General features: G+C 44.9%; 1 protein-coding gene across 2 annotated transcripts in view; it reads left to right on the forward strand.

The window, feature by feature from the left end:
* The window catches only part of OSBPL5 (oxysterol binding protein like 5), a 54,810-nt gene that overhangs the window by 35,981 nt on the left and 1,597 nt on the right, over positions 1–17,232 (forward strand). For both annotated transcript variants that reach the window (XM_054390365.1, XM_054390366.1), the window contains 11 exons: positions 1,826–2,010; positions 3,313–3,394; positions 4,002–4,100; positions 5,059–5,155; positions 5,789–5,887; positions 7,331–7,428; positions 8,826–8,915; positions 11,661–11,797; positions 14,548–14,733; positions 15,242–15,380; positions 16,484–16,613. In XM_054390365.1, coding sequence (XP_054246340.1) covers positions 1,826–2,010; positions 3,313–3,394; positions 4,002–4,100; positions 5,059–5,155; positions 5,789–5,887; positions 7,331–7,428; positions 8,826–8,915; positions 11,661–11,797; positions 14,548–14,733; positions 15,242–15,380; positions 16,484–16,613 — 1,342 coding nt within the window. The remainder of the gene's footprint in view (positions 1–1,825; positions 2,011–3,312; positions 3,395–4,001; positions 4,101–5,058; positions 5,156–5,788; positions 5,888–7,330; positions 7,429–8,825; positions 8,916–11,660; positions 11,798–14,547; positions 14,734–15,241; positions 15,381–16,483; positions 16,614–17,232) is intronic.

The raw sequence follows: 17,232 nt of genomic DNA on the forward strand, positions 1-17,232 counted from the left end.
GTTTCAGCACCAGAGGGGCTATGAGCACTCCTTGCCCAATGCTTCAAACAAGGAAGCCGAAGTCTTGTTGGTGCTTCAAAGACAACCATTTTGCTACAAAGCTATATCTTTCTTAGGTCATAGAATCATTTCAGCTAGAAAAGCTAGAATTGCACTTTGTGTAGCATAAAATAAGATGAACTGTAGTGTGGCTGCTCAGGCAGAGGTAAAATCCGGTGGGCTTCAAAAAGAAGTGCCTTGTAGCCGTGGCCATTAGATTGCTGTTGTTGGCCTAGAGATGGGGTGCTGTCACATGGCACATGCTGATAGGAGTGGTGGTTGAGTCTTACCCACTTGTGACAGTACCTCCGTGACAAGTACGCTGTATGCAGTGATGCAGTTTGCTATCAGCAATGGGCAGAGAAGTATCAAGGTAAACACCTGCCAAATAATAACATCAGCTGCTGTCTTGAACTGAGGCTGCCTCCCTGCAGCCTGGGTGTGCAGTTCAGCTTTGGCAGGACAAAGGTCAGAGATACAAACTCTCCCAGCTAAGCTTTCAGCTTGGCTTTGAAAGCTCATTTGAAAGGTGTGCACGTATTAATGTGCTTCTGATGATGTGTTTGAGAGGTGCATCCTTGTGCATCTAGCATTCCAGATTTGCCTTGTTTGCAGTAGGAATGTGAAGGCAGAGACAGGCATCATCAGAAGGACTTTGAGTGCAAAGGCTGGTTTAGAATATAAAAAAGTCACCTTCTTAGTAAGTAGATTGATAACGAAAAAGCTTTTTCTTTTTTTTTTTTTCCCCTGAGCTTTCACTTTTAACAAGTCACAAAAAGGGTTATTGTGGGTGATGTATTTTAGAGGAAAGCAGACCAGAAATAACTGGAAGTTGTTCTCATCCTCCTGCACCTTCTTCTCCTTCCATTTTCATCCATCCCTTCGGCAGTGATTCATTCTGAGTAACACTTGGTGCAGCAGCAGTGTCAACATGGCATTCATTTATATTGCACACTTGAGAACCTGGATAAATACTGAAAGTCCTGACAGACCCATGTGTATTCTGTGCCCCAGCTGACACCGTGGGATTACTTCTTAGAGCTTCAAATTGTGCATTGCACCAGATTGTCACAAGAGGAATGGTATGCTAATGGAAAAGCAATGAAATGAAAAGAGCTTTCTTGTTCCTCAATCTGAAATTCCCCTCAGCCTGCAAGCTGGACTTAGTGTGTTCCTACATGACTAGAAAAAGGGCTGATTGGGAGCCAAAACAGTGGTGCTGGGAAAGCTCAGGTGGTGAAAATGAGTGTTTAGTGATTTACACCACCTGCAAATCCTGTTGGGACATGATATGTGTCCTCCCCCAAACCAAAGTCCCTTCTAGAAGGGGATCTGTACCCTTTTGCTCACAGAAATCTCTTACCTAAAAGCTCTTTCATTGTTATGTTACGATGCCAAGGATGTGTTAAAATGGCATTCATGTTTGAAAATTCACCAGGCCACAGTGATGCTGTAATGGCCTCAAGCATGTCTCCTGAGGGACTGCTGTGCAGAGTTCCCCTTGATTGCTGTTGGTCCAGGTTGGCCCATGGCAGTGCTGAGGTGTGTGGAGGCAGTGGCTCAGGAAGGAGCACAGCAGAGATGTGCTTCTTGCCTTGTGCCAGGGCTTTCTGTACCACTCACTTCAGTGCCCAGGGGATTCACTTCTCCTGAGGTGGAGCTGAGGTCTCTTTGCAGTGGTGTAGCTTGTGCCAAGGCCAGTGGGTGAGGTTGGACCCTCCAGCTAAATGCCCCCACAAGAAACGGTTTTCCTGTGCCTGCCCTGAACTCCCTTTTCCTGTCGCAGACTGGTGAGTCGTCTCAGACAGAAACTGTCTCTGAGGAGAACAAGAGCCTGATGTGGATCCTGCTGAAGCAGCTGCGGCCTGGCATGGACCTGTCACGGGTGGTGCTGCCCACCTTCATCCTGGAGCCACGCTCGTTCCTTAACAAACTCTCTGATTACTACTACCATGCTGACCTGCTTTCCCAGTAAGCTGCATGCAGAGCATGCCCGACGTGGGCATTCTGCTTGTCTTTGTGAAATGTGCTACAGTGTTAGCTTGGTGCAGGCTGGGCTGAGCTTGGGTGCTTGAAAGGCTCCCAGATAATACCCAGGTCGCTGAGGTCAATGTAAATCAAGCCAGGTGCCAGCTGCAGTGACCTTTTAGAGATGGACTGAGGCCAGAGAGGGGGAAGGAAAACAGTTAAACTCCAGACAGAAGTACCTGTGCACATCCAGCACTGGCTGGAACTGATGGGGGCTCAGCTCATGCCTCTGAGCATTTGGCAGCAGAGCTGTGCCACCTCCTGGTATACTCGTGTACAGGACAGAGAACAAACAGAATTGTCAAGCACTTCTGCCCCTCAAAGCAGTATAATTATGTTGGTTGATAAACAAATAAGAAACATCTTTTAACACCACTGATGAGAGAGACCTGCTGGGAGCAGCAGAGTAGAAAATAGAAACTGTTGTGCTTGCAGCTAGGACCTGCCTGCTCAATCAGATATGCCTGGTGTGTTTTAAAACCAGTGTGTGTGCTATTCAAACAGCAGCACCAGTTACTCATCTTTATTCCACTGCTCCTGGATAATTTTAGAATCATGGTATTTTCAAGCCTTGTTTGCGGTGTTTGTAACATCTGAAGTGAAAGGAAATGGTTCTGCTCAGTGCTGACATCAAAAAATACTTCAAGAGGTTCGGAGCTGTTGTTGAAAGCTTACCCAGGTTGATTTTCAAATCTGACTAAATGGTTGGAAATACCAGAAACTCTTATGTTGACTTCCCATTACATCTTTGGATGAGATGACCTTGAGAAGTCCCTTCCAACTTAAAGGACAGAGGCCATGTAACACATCAGCTGTAAAGATCTTTTAACAAGAGGAAAACAAACTAAAACAGAGAAAATTGGAACTGTCTTGGATTTTGGTGGCATAAGCGTTTTTGTTTTATGGCTCGCACTGTCCCATGAGCTGTAACTAGCTGCTGGTGTGACAGTCCCACACTAATGTACTTGAATGTCCACTCACACCTGATAGACTCCAGAAATGCCACTGGGCTTTTTGCAGAAGTGCAGGGCCAAGGGTGCCTCTTCAAAAGAGCTGGTGTTGTATGATGGACAGGACTAAGAAAAACTAATCTTGCTGGCAGACACCTTTTGCACTGGCAGCAGCACAGGTGTCACTTCCCTTCAGTACTGGGGGAATGCTACTTGGCATTAATGTTATGATCCTAGTGTGAAATATGCATGATGTGTGAACAGTATAAAGATCATTTTATGTTCTGTCTTGCAGGGCTGTCCTTGAAGATGATCCATACAGTCGAATTAAGCAAGTTTTGAGGTGGTATCTCTCTGGCTTCTATAAGAAGCCAAAGGTAAAGGAGTGCATGAAGCTGGGGCTGTAACAGGCATTGTGGTTGTGTATTTCTTTATTGCCTTTCCTGTGATGCTTCATCTCTCTTACTGTTCAGAAGACCTCTTCCATTTCTTTGAAAACTGAAGTTGCATTTGGTTTCAGAGTAGATGCTGAGTGCAAAATAGTGTTGATCAACCTAAGAGCCTGGACAGGTAGAAGGCAGAACTGGTCATCAACAAGTAACATGTCCTTGGATGCAAGATTCTTCCCTTCATTGAAAAAAGGTCTCCTTTCTCTGCTCAGGCATGTCAGTACCACAGTGCCATGGTTCCACAGCAGCACACACCTGCTGCATGTAGGAGCAGAAATAATAAGGTTTCATCTTGTAAAGCTTTGATCAGGCAGTATGAAGATTAAGTTGGTGAGAATAGCAGATGAATCTGTGGCTCAGATTAAAAGATTAGAGTGGGAGGATGTGTGTAACCAGTTCATCAGTTTTGATTCTTGTGGTTGTCTTAGTTTAAGATAGCAGGGAGAAGATGATTTTAATTGTTTTTGTGGCCATGTCTGTAGAGTTGGATTGCAAGTCTTCATGTGCAGCAGGTTTTGATTCCTTTGTGTTTCAGGGAATAAAAAAGCCATACAACCCTATTCTGGGAGAGACGTTTCGCTGCTGCTGGTTTCACCCTCAGACAAACAGTCACACATTTTACATAGCAGAACAGGTAAGCTGTTGTGTTTGGATGCTCAGATGTTGGCAGGTAGCAGCCTGCTTGCACCTCTGTGCATAGGAACACTCTCCTTACCACCCTAGGAGAGGAAATTAGAGCTTGTGTAAACATCCAGAGTGGGACATGGGGTAAACTAGCTGCTGATCTTTGTTTCTTTTAGAGAGATGATGGGAGCTATGGTGGGCACTCAAGATTGGTCTCCCACACCTAACATTAGCCTCCTCAGGAAACACTTTTCCATGGGATTTTGCTCTACTCTTTTCTTATTGTTAATAAAACATAATTTACATTGCTTCTGTCAAAAGGGGCATAAAACACATAACCAAATCCTACTTTCCTTTATTCCTAAACTTTCCATAATTATTTTAATAGGAGTAAATTGAGAGTTATCTCATTGTCTTTGGGGATAAATGAAGAGCAGAGCTCACAAGTAAACTGGCCTGACAACATTTAGTTTCAAAGTTATCAAATTTAGTGATAATAAAGGGATCTGAGGATCATGTGAACTCCCTATTTCACTTACTTTTTTTCCCCTAATTAATCAGAGAATTTCAATTTTGTTCTATTTTATTTCAGCCACTGCATCCATTTTATGGATGTTATTCAGATGCTACCAAGAGGTCCTGCACTGCCATTTATTCTTTTGAATATCTGACAGTGTACCTGTTGGCCTAAAGTGATCTCAAATGCACAAGGACAAGGAAATAAGGGTTGGGGAAGAAGCTTTACATATGTTCTCATATATAGTGGTCTCACATATAATGTTCCCCCATTCAAATTGAGGTTGATGGCAGGGATGGGACTCTGAGGACTCTGCTCAGTCCTGCAGCCTCCCTAGAGTCTTGCAGTTTCCCTAGAACATGCATAACACCGTGTGAGGCTGTGTATGCACACAGCACTCTGCTTAGCCTGTAAATACTGCTACAATGGCCTGTCCCTGCTTTTCTTCTAGGTCTCCCACCATCCACCAGTGTCAGCTTTTCATGTCAGCAACAGGAAGGATGGATTCTGCATTACTGGCAGCATTCTGGCTAGGTCCAAGTTTTATGGTAAGGCATTCGGCCTAGGCATCTGCCAGGTAACATTGTGGCATTGGTTTTGGTTTGTCTTTAAATCACTCCTGACTGTGCTGAGAATTGACAAAGAAATGCTTAAGAGATCTACCCCCCAAAATCCTTGTCTTGGCTGTCCTGGGTTTTCCTCATTTCCACTATTTTTAACTAATGTTAAAAAACTCCAAGCAAACAACAACAAAAATCCCCAACAATCAAACAGGAAAAATGTGAGCATTAAAAGCCTGGTTTTCAGAAAGCAGAGGCTCCTGAGCATGTATGAGTAATTGGTTGCTCAGAAGACTTTGCTCAGGGATGATTCATTCTGTAGCTATCTGATCATACAGCTGACTTTCCCCAAAGCCTCTGTATAAATATAACCATTTCTCTAGCTCCCAAGTTTCTGAGAATGGACCCTACAAATATGAGCAAATGTGAGCAGTGCAGCAGAGAGTTTATTAGAGCTGCCTGCCTCCAACAGTAAATGATTTGTAGGGTCTTGAATTATGAGCATTTTGTATCTCTTCCTTCATTAGTGACCTACCTTTAAATGGAAATGTTTTCCTGAAGTAGGGTGACTGACCAAGTATAACATGCATTTTTAAAACAGATATGTATTTTAAATTCTAGGTAATTCACTTTCTGCACTGTTGGATGGGAAAGCAAAGCTTATGTTTCTAAACAGGGGGGAAGATTATATCATTACTATGCCATACGCCCACTGTAAAGGTAAGTTAGGACTGTTCTGTTTGTTCTTTCTGTCCAAACAGCAAGAATAATATAATGGTATCTTGGTGACTAATCCTCTTCCCTCTCAAATACCTGGCACTGTAGGGACTGGTAGTTCCAGGGAGCAGTTGCTCCACACATGAGTCAGAGCACTCAGCAGACTGGTAATCATCACTGAAGTTTATTTTGATTTGTCTTTGCAGAGCTGAGGACAGAATTAGGCCCATCAGAGTTAGTTTTAACACTGTAGAAACAAACAACTGCTGCATACCTCTACTGCAGATAAAGTGAAGATGGCAGGAGTATGTTTCTGAGCTTTTGATTATAAAAAGGTTTTCTAATGTTAGCACTGAAATTGCCTAATGTATTTTCTGCCTTTTTGGGAATAAAGGAAATTCTTGACTTCTCTTCTGATTTCTCTGCTACTCTATCCATGACACTCCTCAATGCAAGAGCTGCCTCAGTGAAGCTGATGCCTGCTACTGTGGGGCTTTGCTGTGTTGAGCTGAACATGCACTGAGGCCAGGGGATGGCTGCTGAGTTACTGCTCTAGCTTGGCCTTTCTCCTCTAGAAGATGCGTGTCTGGCATTTCAGCCACAGTGATAAAAATCACTCCTGCAGCAGTTTGATCCAATTTTGGGTTTTTTAATATTTTTTATTTTGGCATGTTGATCCCTTAGTTAATATCTGTGGAGGGTCTAGCTACCTGAAACAGTAAGTTCTGTAAATCATGGCTTCTGTGAACTATTCCTGTGCATAAATCTCTTGTCCATTTTTCTTTCTCTGCAAATGACCTTTTCAGAAAATGGTAAGCATGTGTAAAAAGGAGTTCCCTGCATGAATGCTAGTCTCCCAGATTCTGCTGAATCCTGTTACAGCTCCTCTCTGCCCCATCCACCCTATGAGAACTGCCTGGGTCTGTTTCAGCACTAGTACATAAATGAAGTTGCTGGGCACAACTTTCCCTGTTTTTCCTTTCCCACTTGCAGCTTGCCCCAGATGCACTATCAGTACCTGTGAGTCAAGCTCTTTCCTAGCTGGTGTAATAAATGGGGAATATGGACTCTGGGGAGGATTATTCATGCTTACAGTAAAAGCCCATTTCCTAGAAACTTTGATTTCTGTCTTCTCAGAACTTTAAGCCAAGTAGTGAATTTCACAGCATGTCAGCAAGAACTAGTTTTTGTTGAGAGAGCAATTCTTTACCATGAGGGCAGTAGAACACTGGAACAGGTTGCCCAGGGAGATAGTTGAGGCCTCATCCCTGGAGATGTTCAAGATGAGGCTCGACAGGGCTCTGGACAACCTGATTTAGTTGAGGATGCCTCTGCCTACTGCAGAGGGGGTTGGACTGGATGACCTTTAGAGGTCCCTTCCAACCCAGACCATTCTGTGATTCTGTGATCACTTCCCTTCCCTTCAGTCTCTCTTTTCCCTTTCAGGACTTTTATATGGTACCATGACAATGGAGCTGGGAGGGAAAGTTACCATCGACTGTGAGAAAACTAACCACAGGGCAGAACTGGAATTCAAGCTAAAGGTAAGAGACATTGTGGCCTCTATTCTGAAAGGGTCCTGTGGTTACTTGTGTGAAAACGTGGAAGGGAAAATGATGACCCGCAACTTTTCCTGGACAGTTAACTTGCTTTTTAAGGAGCATCCATTTCTCTTCTGCTCCAACAACCAAGTTCTTGCTGGACATAGAAAATGGAGAATTGAGAGCCTGCAAGCCTTAGCCAACATACATGTGAGAGATTACTGGAGCTAGGGGAGTCTTTTGCAGACTGCAGTTTTTTGGGAGCAGTAACAGTTTTCTATCTTCATTTGCCCTTTCAAAGCTGACTGTTGCCCCATGTACTTCTGAGGTTTGCATATACTTGTCTTTAGAGCCCATTCTTCCCGTAAGCCTGACATACTCTGTCGAGACAGTGGAGCATTTCCCCGACTTCAGTCAGCATCATCTCAAACCTACCAACACTTCAGAGCTTAAAACACAGGCCCTTCTTTTCTGGGCTGAAAACATTATGCTTAGTCCAAGCATGACTCAGAAATGTCCCTGTGGCTTAATTACATGCTCTGCTCTGAATGTTTCTTAGCCATATTCTTTAGTAGAATTGTAAGAAGTTGAAGGTAAGCCCCATAACTTCATTATTAATTTGGATATATACCAGTTCTCTGCTGGATTGCATATAGTGATTCTTGAGATACTTGTAATTTCTTTTTTCATGGGTGTTGTGGGAAATTAAAAAAAAAAAAAAGAAAGAAAAGAGTCCTCTGCACAAATGTGATTGGAAAGTAGCTGCCAGAATATCTGAAGGAACGTGTGGTACAAATGAAAGAGCTGGTCACTCTATCACTGCTGTTTCCTGTGTTTGGCAGGCAGGAGGTGAGGGGAATTTTCCATTGTTCTGAGAATCTTTTCCTTGACTCTGGAAATACCCTTTTTCTTTTTTTTGTTTGCTGCTGACAACAGCTTCTTCACACTGGAGACTTCACACAGATGCAGCCATCAGCAGTGCCACGCTGCTGTTGCTGCTTCACAAGCAGGAACATTACATCAATACATTAGTGCTGGTCCTTGTCTTTGGACAAGGCTGCAAGCACAAGGGTGCAAACTGTATTCTGATTCTGGACAAGGGAAGGACTTGCCCACATACACTTAACTTGATTCCAAGCTGACAAGTGTACGTGAGAGGAAGACAAGGCCTTGCACTGCTGAGTGTTAATGCACCTGAAGGCTTCCCTCCCTTCCTGCAGCTCCCACAGTGATCTTTGGTACTGCAAACAAAAGGAGGAGGGCACAACACTAGACAGCAAACCCCATGTTAGAATTCATTTTGCCTGTCTCCAGCAATAGTGGAAATCCAGCAGGTTGCACTTCCCTTCCCTCCTGCTGCATGACTGATGATATTTTCTGTTTCTCCTCTGCCCTCACAGCCCTTCTTCGGCGGCAGCACCAGCATCAATCAAATCTCTGGGAAGATTAAATCAGGAGAAGAAGTGTTGGCAAGCCTCAGTGGACACTGGGTAACACACAACAACCGGCGCTGCTGACGGCAGGGGGAGCCTGGGAGGATTGGCAGCCCTTGGCAGGCTCCCTGTGCCGGAGCCCTCTCCTGCCTCTTCCTACCATCCCCAGGGAGCGCTGGCTAGCAGAGCTCTCCGGCCACACCTCTCGAGCTCATTTACACTTCCGTAGTCCAAGCCACCTGCAGTGCCAGTGACACTTGCACTCCCAGAGCCTGCGACACGGCTGGCAGCAGCGAGGAGAGTTGCTGTCAAAACTGGGGGCTGTGTAGCCAGGCTCTCACCCTTCACACAAGCACTGATGGCAGCAGATGCTGTGTGCATCTTATGTGTGACTGTGGAAATCCTGAGGCTTCCTTTTGCTGTGCTATGTTCAGTGCTTCCCCAGCTGTGAGAGTATCAGAGAAGAGCTTCACAGGGTTTTAAGGTCGTTGCTTTCATAGCAAACTTTTGTGGCAGAAGGCAGTTATTCCTCTGTTCATAAGGTGAAGGACAGAGACACAGGTTTGATGAGGGTCTGTCTGTATGAGCAGCTCAGAACAGTCATCAGAGCTGCTAGCAGCTTTGCACACCTAATATCCACAAGTAAACCACTCAAACACTTCCTTAAACCTTTGCAAAGAACAGCAAGAATGAAGTTTCATGGTGAAGGATGTAGTCCAGAGTTTTGGCTGGGAACTCCTGGTAACTGAGGCAAAAGCAGTGAGCCCTGGCTTTGGGCTGGAGACCCTGGTATTTATCTCAGCTACATTCAGACTTCTTTGTTGTAGTTAACCTATGATCCCTTTCCAGTCCACAGAAATTGCCACTCTGAGACAAGATTTGTCTCATCCTTAAAGGAGGTATTTAAAGTAGGTCAGATGGAATGGGCTGCATAAAGTCCTTAGTGCAGTGAGGTCCTAACCACAGTATAGCCTATGGTACTGGATGTGTCCCCTCAGGCAATTCATCTCTTTGTATAAAAAACTAATGAGCATTTTGAAATGGGAGATTTGCCTTTTCTAGTTGTATACAAGGAGATTTGCTCCCTGTGCATGGATAGCTTTTCCATTCTGAGCTCCCTTTCCTGCAGGATGAGCCCTGGCAGTCCTGAGTTATGCTGGGCTGTGAAGTACCTTGTCTGGGGTGGGTACTGCAAATGCCTTCCTCCATAGCATGTGACTGAGTGGCTCCCCTGGGGCATGGGGCCACACTGTTGCCTGCTGCTCAGCTTCCAGCCTTCTCTGTTTGGGTTTTACCAGCCTGAAAATAATTTATTCCTCCCTTGTTCTTTGTGCTGGTTGTTTGTGGTGCACAAAATTAGAGTGATGTATAAAAGATGTTAAATGGCTTTGAAAGGGTGGCTCCATAAGCTGCTGTTTGGAGTTGCATGCTGTGAATAGAGTAGCTGCTGTGCAGCAGTAGGGACCTTGTTTGTTCTCCTCCCTCCCTGTTGAGAGTATTGGCCTGCTCCCCTGAGCTCTGCAGGCTTTTCTCTGGCACCATTTAGTTTCCTGACAGAAACCCTTGCAGCTGAAAGGTTGCTTCAGGACCTGAAAACCTACCTGAATAAAGAAGGGAAGCAAATCCCAATGCTTCTGAGCCTCAGGATGAAAGCAGCAGCTGAGGGCTTGTATACGTGCCTCTTTAAGAGATGTGTTCCTGCCTGCCTCCTCCCATCCACAGCTGGGAGCTCTTGGGAAGCTGAGATCTGTCCTGGAACAGACACTTCAGGACATGGCATAGGAAATTTTGAGGAAGGACACTTTGAGGAGGGATGAGGGTCCCTCAGGACCTTCTTTACCAGGAGTTCCACAGCTGAACATGTGGGAGGTGGACTCTCAGACATGCATCAAGGGACTGTGTCAGGGGGAGAAATGCAGCAGCTGGCATGCAAAGAAATCAGGCAGCAACAGGCAAAGCCATTAGCCTTGACCTAAATAAGATTTGATGATACTCATGCCATGTTTGGGCAGCTGAATGGCACCAGTGCACATGCTGTTGAGCAGCTGTAACCCTCTGATTCATTCCACTTGCAGTCAGCATCATGCTGTTCACTGCATGCTCTGTAAACTACCCCGGCTGGCTCTCTGGCATTACTGCAGCTGAAAGCAAGGCTGGGAGGCAGCTCAGGCAGGCAGGGACACACCAGTGTTGTCTGGCCAGCCTGTGGATCAGACAAGTGCTGCTTCATAGCTGCTTGCCAAGCACATTGGCAAGGAATAAGGATGAAAGACCCCAGCATTTTGAAGTGCAAATGAAATTCAGGAGCAATAATAGCAAAACCTGACTAAACTGAAAAAGAAGTGAAAAAGCATCTCAGCTTTAGCTCCTTTCCAGAGAGGGCAGTGTTTCAGTAGGGTCTGTGTGGGATTTCAGCACTGAGGAATAGAGGAAGGACTGGAAAATGAGCTAGGGATCTGTGTATATGTGCTGGGTACCTGGAAGCAGCAGTGGGGAAAGAAGAGTGTCTTAAGGCTTCTGTGGGTACCCTTGTCTGGAGACAAGGCTAACAAAAGGGAGGAGCTCCCTTTCTAATTATCCTCCAATTAATTCAGCCAGTGTTTCCAGGAGTGCTTTTCCTTACTCAGTTTAGAAACTTTCAGGAAGCATTCAGTGAGATTTAATGGGATAGAGGAGGAAGGAAACCTTCTAACCAAAGCCTATCCCTCATCATCACCCAGAAGCAGCTCCCATTTTCCAGGGTTATTTTCTGCCTTGTGTTTCTGATTGTTGTTAACCTTTTCACTTAACATTCCTTCTCAGGATGGAGAAGTGCATATAAATGAGTTGAAAAACGGGAACACGGAGATGTTCTGGAACCCGACCAGCGAGGTGCGAAGGCAGAGGCTGAAGCGCCACATTGTGCTGTTTGAGGAGCAGACAGACTTTGAGTCAGAGAGGTGAGGAGCTCTGGGAATGCCTTGCTGTTACTTCCCCCCAGAAGTGGGACTGTAATTAGATGGCTCCAATTGCTCAGCACAATCACAATATCACAGTATATCAGAGGTTAGAAGGGACCTCAAGAGATCATCAGGTCCAACCCTCCTGCCAGAGCAGTCCTGGAAAGGCAGTCACCCTCTCTATCTGTATGTATTACCCAGCCATTTACCTGGTTTTTCCAGTCTATTAACTTTGGAGCATTTCCATGAAGTGTAGCTCTGAAATAACCAGGGAGCTGGGCTGAGAAATAGTGGAGGCTACATTTTATCTGCCAAAATAACAACTCTTCCTGAGCTCCAGAGATCGTAAACTGAGTCTCTGTAACTGCTGGAACATTTTAGAGAAGGGCAAGATGTCAGTCTGAGGTTAGATGTCTTGTTAAGAAGGATTGTTTCAACCACAGGCTCTTCAACTAGGTGCAGGAATCAAGTCCTGGCGTGAGCAGAGCAGTAGTTGGAACCACATAACAGGATTTTATGAGAGAGTGCAATTAAACAGATGTTTAGCCTTGTCTCATAATGTCAGCTGAGATCTCCAAAGAACTCTGCACCTTTGGTTTTTTGTTGGGCTTTTTTTTTTTTTTTTTTTTTTTTTTTTTTTTAGAGTAATCTATATTACCTAAAAATATAGTCCTGGCACATGACTTAGGAACTGGAATGAATGACCTGATGCAGTGAGCATCCTGAGACAGCTCTCGAGCAGGAACAGCTAGAGCAACACTGGCATCAAACCAGCTAGTGCTACTATCTCACCAGTATGGCAAGCCAGTACCAGCCAGCATCCCAAGCCAGTACATGCACTTTGCTGCCTGGTTCTGCATTGCACTGGATTCTTCCCTCTGGGCATCTAATTTCTGTGTGGCATCACACGACACTAAGAAGGTTCCCCTTTTTATAGGTAAAGAAAGGGACTGCAGGAAAATAATAAAAGCACATGAACAGTCTATGATTTAGTTTGTTCTGGACAGCAGTGGACTTTTAGGCCATAAAGCCTGCAGTTGTAACTTGGAGCTTTGCAGTTGCCAGTGTCACAGAGAAGAGCAGACTGCAGCACGTTTCTCTATTAATCTTCTGAAACAGATTGTTTGAAAAGAGACAAGAAATCTTGCTCTCGTGGACAAAGAATCTCCATTTCTCTGTTTACTAGACTACTGCCAGGGCTGACTCCCTTTGCTGCATTGGAGATTAATAATGATACCTGCATCCAGGGGAAGGAGGCAACAGGGAAAATTCTGGAGATCCCTAACCTGGGATCCACCAAAATCTGGAGCTCCACCAAGCTCCTTATTGTGCTCACAAATTCATGAATAAATTACCATCTAATCCAGGTTATGTTCTGCCTGAATCATGGAGTCTTTCCAGCAGTGCTGAAAATCACCTACTTTCACAAATGCGGGAGAGTCTCTGAAGCTCAAGCCATTATGCAGCTCACCATGGAGGCTCTCATTGTCTGACACATGCAGCTCTTGATGGAGTAATTTGCCCTTGTCAAACCATTTTGTGTGTGTCCCTTTGAGGTTCTTGGAATTAGAGGAGTCGCTCTTTACACCAGCACGTTCCTCAGCACTGATTCCTTAGGCCACCGCAGTATTTTCTCAGGCTGTTCTTCTCACTCCTCCCTCCCCCACTTCCATCACTTTGAGTTTGAATTGAGTTTCCTTCCTTTGTTTCTGAGAGAAAAGATTCATACACAGGAAAATGGGAGTGACGTGTCGAAAAGGACAGGAAACTGTTCCTCTGCCTTCGGTTAATTAAGAGGCTGCTGGTTTGGAAGTGTTGTGATAACATAAGGTGATAGAAGCACAGTGAAAGCATTGGTATCTCTTTTCTATTAAGAGCTTCACAGTAAGCTCCAAATTAAATGCTGTAATGTATTCATCTTCTAAATTGAGGACTGGTGCTTTGTGGAGCTGGGAATACTGGAACAGCCTGGATCTCTAGGGCCTACTGTAGCCACTAAACCACTCAGTAATGTTTTGAGAGGGCTAGCTGCTCATCTCAGAAGTGAAGATCAGAGTGCTCTGATTAGAGGCATTGTGGAGAGGCCTATCACACCTTGGCCATAGTTTAAAAAAAAGTAATGATTGTTCTGTTTCAAAAGCCAAATCCTCTCCTCCAGGCAGAGGCTCAGTGAGGCATGCTAGGCAGATCATGTATCTTTCAGCAGCAGAAAACAAGCGTGAGTTTGTGAGCACAAGTACATGTTGACTTCTTTCAGATTGAATCAGCTTCCTACAGATCTGGCTGCTGGTGCCCTACAAAAGTACAGCATTGCAATGGGCAGCTGCAAGCCATGCACATGAATTCGTTTCGCAGTGCTTCTAAACTTTAAATGTAAAGCCTTTGTTTCAGGGAAAGACATTTAACACAAAGGCTCCTAAACATACATGATTGAAAGCAGGAGGAAGATAACAGATTCTCCATCAATCACCTAAAAAGGCCACTGACCTCAGTGAATTGAGTATAACTGCCCTATAGCTCACACAGACAGCTCTGGAGATTGTACTGAATATTGTGGGTTATGTTATCTAAGGGGAATGTTCCCTGTTCTTAGCTGGTCACTGCATACAGCACTCAGTATTGCCATTCTCCTAATGTTCCTTTAATTCACAAGCCAACACTGGGGCTGTTACACTTCCTCTGGAGTGTCAACAGACCCAAAAAGCATCTGCGCTTAAGGTGGTTTAACTTGCTTCCCTCTTTATTCCCAGGCTCTGGCAGCACGTTACCAGTGCAATAAACAAAGGTGATCAACACAAGGCAACACAGGAGAAATTTGTGCTGGAAGAGGAGCAGAGGAATGCTGCCCGAGAGCGGAGGGAGAACGGCACTGAGTGGAAACCGCTGCTCTTCCGGCACGACGCCACGACCAACGAATGGCACTACAAATACGAGGAGTGAGTGGTGGGCTGGGGGTTGTGGACAGACCTCACTGCTTGAGTCCCCAGGGGAGCAGGCAAGGTTACAGACCTGTAATTTGGACCCTACTTTTCCCCAAACTGTGTCCTGAGCCAGCTGTCACTGTCAGAGTACAAGTTCCTGACACCAATTGGGAACAGCTGGAAGTGAGGGCTCAGCAGTGACAAATCTGCTGTGCCACTGGTACAGGTCCCTGTTGCTGCACCCAAGTGTGGAATTACTGAGCAGAGTTTTTCTGCGCTGTGCAAGCAGAGTTGACTACTCTGCTCTCCTCTCCTGGCAAGAAGGGTGAAGGCTCTGGAAACAAGCCCCCTCATTTACTGCTAGGAGCTGGGAATGTAGAGGGAAGTACCTGTTACTCCTCACACTGCATCTGTGGCAGCTCAGGTTCCTGTCAGGGGTAAATACCTATCCTGATGCATTGCTTTTAACACAACTGATGGGGAATTCTTGCTTTTCTGATGTTTTCCCATTTGGTCTCAAAAGTTTAAGACCTTGGGATCCTTTGAATGACATTGCCCAATTTGAGAAGAATGGGATACTCCAGACCATGGAAAGACACTCATCCACCAGGATGACAAACCACAAAACAACATGCATCAACAATCAAATTGCACGGCACAAGGTAAAAAGCCACTTTGTGGGAATTGAATGTTCTTTATGATTGTTTAGATGCACAGCCCTTTTCTGGCAGCCTTCTCATGTAAGCACAGACAAGGCTGGAAGGTTTCTTTCAGGTTATCATTAACTCCAAATAAAAAATTTGGTTTGACATATCTTATTGATTTGGGCATTTTTCTTCCACCCAATGTTAGTGACAGTAACTCTTATACCGGTTTTTGCCCATGGCTGAGTTGAATTTCACTGTTTGGTGTTTCCAAAGCAGAAAACTTCACACAGTGAGGGTGTGAGCAAGGTTCTGGAATACACAACTGAGATCCTGCAATTTCAGTCTATGCCATCTGTCTTTATCACTTCTTCCCTGACAAGAAACCTCTTTCCATCATTTCCTTTAAACAGAGGTGATAGTGCCTTATTTCATTCATTCATCCTTGGAGTAATCTTCGTCATTCATAAAATGCTTTGTAAGTGTAGAGCTGCTGACCTAGCTGGATATAACCTGTATAAGACTGAAGAAATCTTATTACATGCACAAACTTTTGTTTCTGTAGTACTCCAAATCTGAATGTCTCTAAAACAATGGGAAAGTTGAGGTTCAGAACTACTTTTCAGACCCTTGGGTAAGAAGTGTGAACCAGTGTGTCTGGCTCACCCATCTGAGAGGCAGGGAGAAACTTTTCAAAGTGCATCAAGAAATCTGGCATAAAAATTTTGTGATGTTTAACCTCTTCAGGCACCTTCTGAAAGATCTTCCCTGGGAACTTTGATTCTAAGTTCTTCTTCTTTTCATCCTTTCTCTTATGTACGTGGTTGGTTGGATATGCAACTCAGCCAAAGAACTGTCAAGTTCATCCTTAATATGTGTCAGTGAAAGTTACAACAACAATGCTTTGGATGTTATCCTCTGAGGAAATGCTTCTGTATGGACCATATGTGCAATAACTTTAAGTAGTTGCTGGGAGTCCAACTGCTCAGGGTTGCTGAGAAAGCAATCAGACTTTGCAATCTCACACATACTCCCCAGCATCTTGAATTATTTTGTTTACAGACAAACACAAGAGATTCAATTTGACAGAGGCTGTCTCTTTTGATCCCTGTTTTATCCAGAGGTCTGCCAAAGACTGCAGGCGCCGCAAAGCCAGTGATCAACCATCCAACCACAGCCAGAACACAGAGAGCAGCTGTTCAACGCCAGAGTCAGTGCAGGAGCTCTCAGATGATGATGGCAAGTATTTGGGTATCACTGGGTCAGGCTTTAATGTCCCTCCCTTGGTACTTTATTCCCTGAGCCAGCTCGGGGAAATTTCCCAGCCCAGTTAATAGCATGGGCCCATAGCCCACAGGCAAACACAGAAAACATTTGGCTTTCCTGCTCTCCCTGTGTACTACTCTTTCTGCCTTGCACTATCCTTGCCAATGAGGGTTTCCAAAATCTTGGCACAAACAAGTTGGAAGAATACACTGACATTCCAGTCAACAAACAGGGAACAGGCTTCTCCTCTTATTCTGTTTTCTCCACCTTTGTTGAAGGTGACCTTGAACATTTCAGAGATGAGGGCAGGTGTCAGCACTCTATTCCCCACCCCTCAGCTAGGGACCATGCTGCAAAAATTGCTTCTTCAGAAAACTGCCCCCAAGAAGGGGGCACAAGACCCATTCCATTGACCTGGGTTGTCAGGGTGGAAGATTCTGTTCCTGTGTCCTTCTTCCCATGTTGCCTCCTGAAAGTGGCCCTCCTGGGTGTGACAATTTGATCACAGCCAGGCACTTGCTGGGAGAACCTGGTTTGTGTTTTATCCCCACCACCAGAGATGGTGGTATAGAATCATAGAATCATAGAATCAGTCAGGGTTGGA

Source organism: Indicator indicator, chromosome 21, assembly GCF_027791375.1.
Source record: "Indicator indicator isolate 239-I01 chromosome 21, UM_Iind_1.1, whole genome shotgun sequence".
Taxonomy (NCBI): Eukaryota; Metazoa; Chordata; class Aves; order Piciformes; family Indicatoridae; genus Indicator; species Indicator indicator.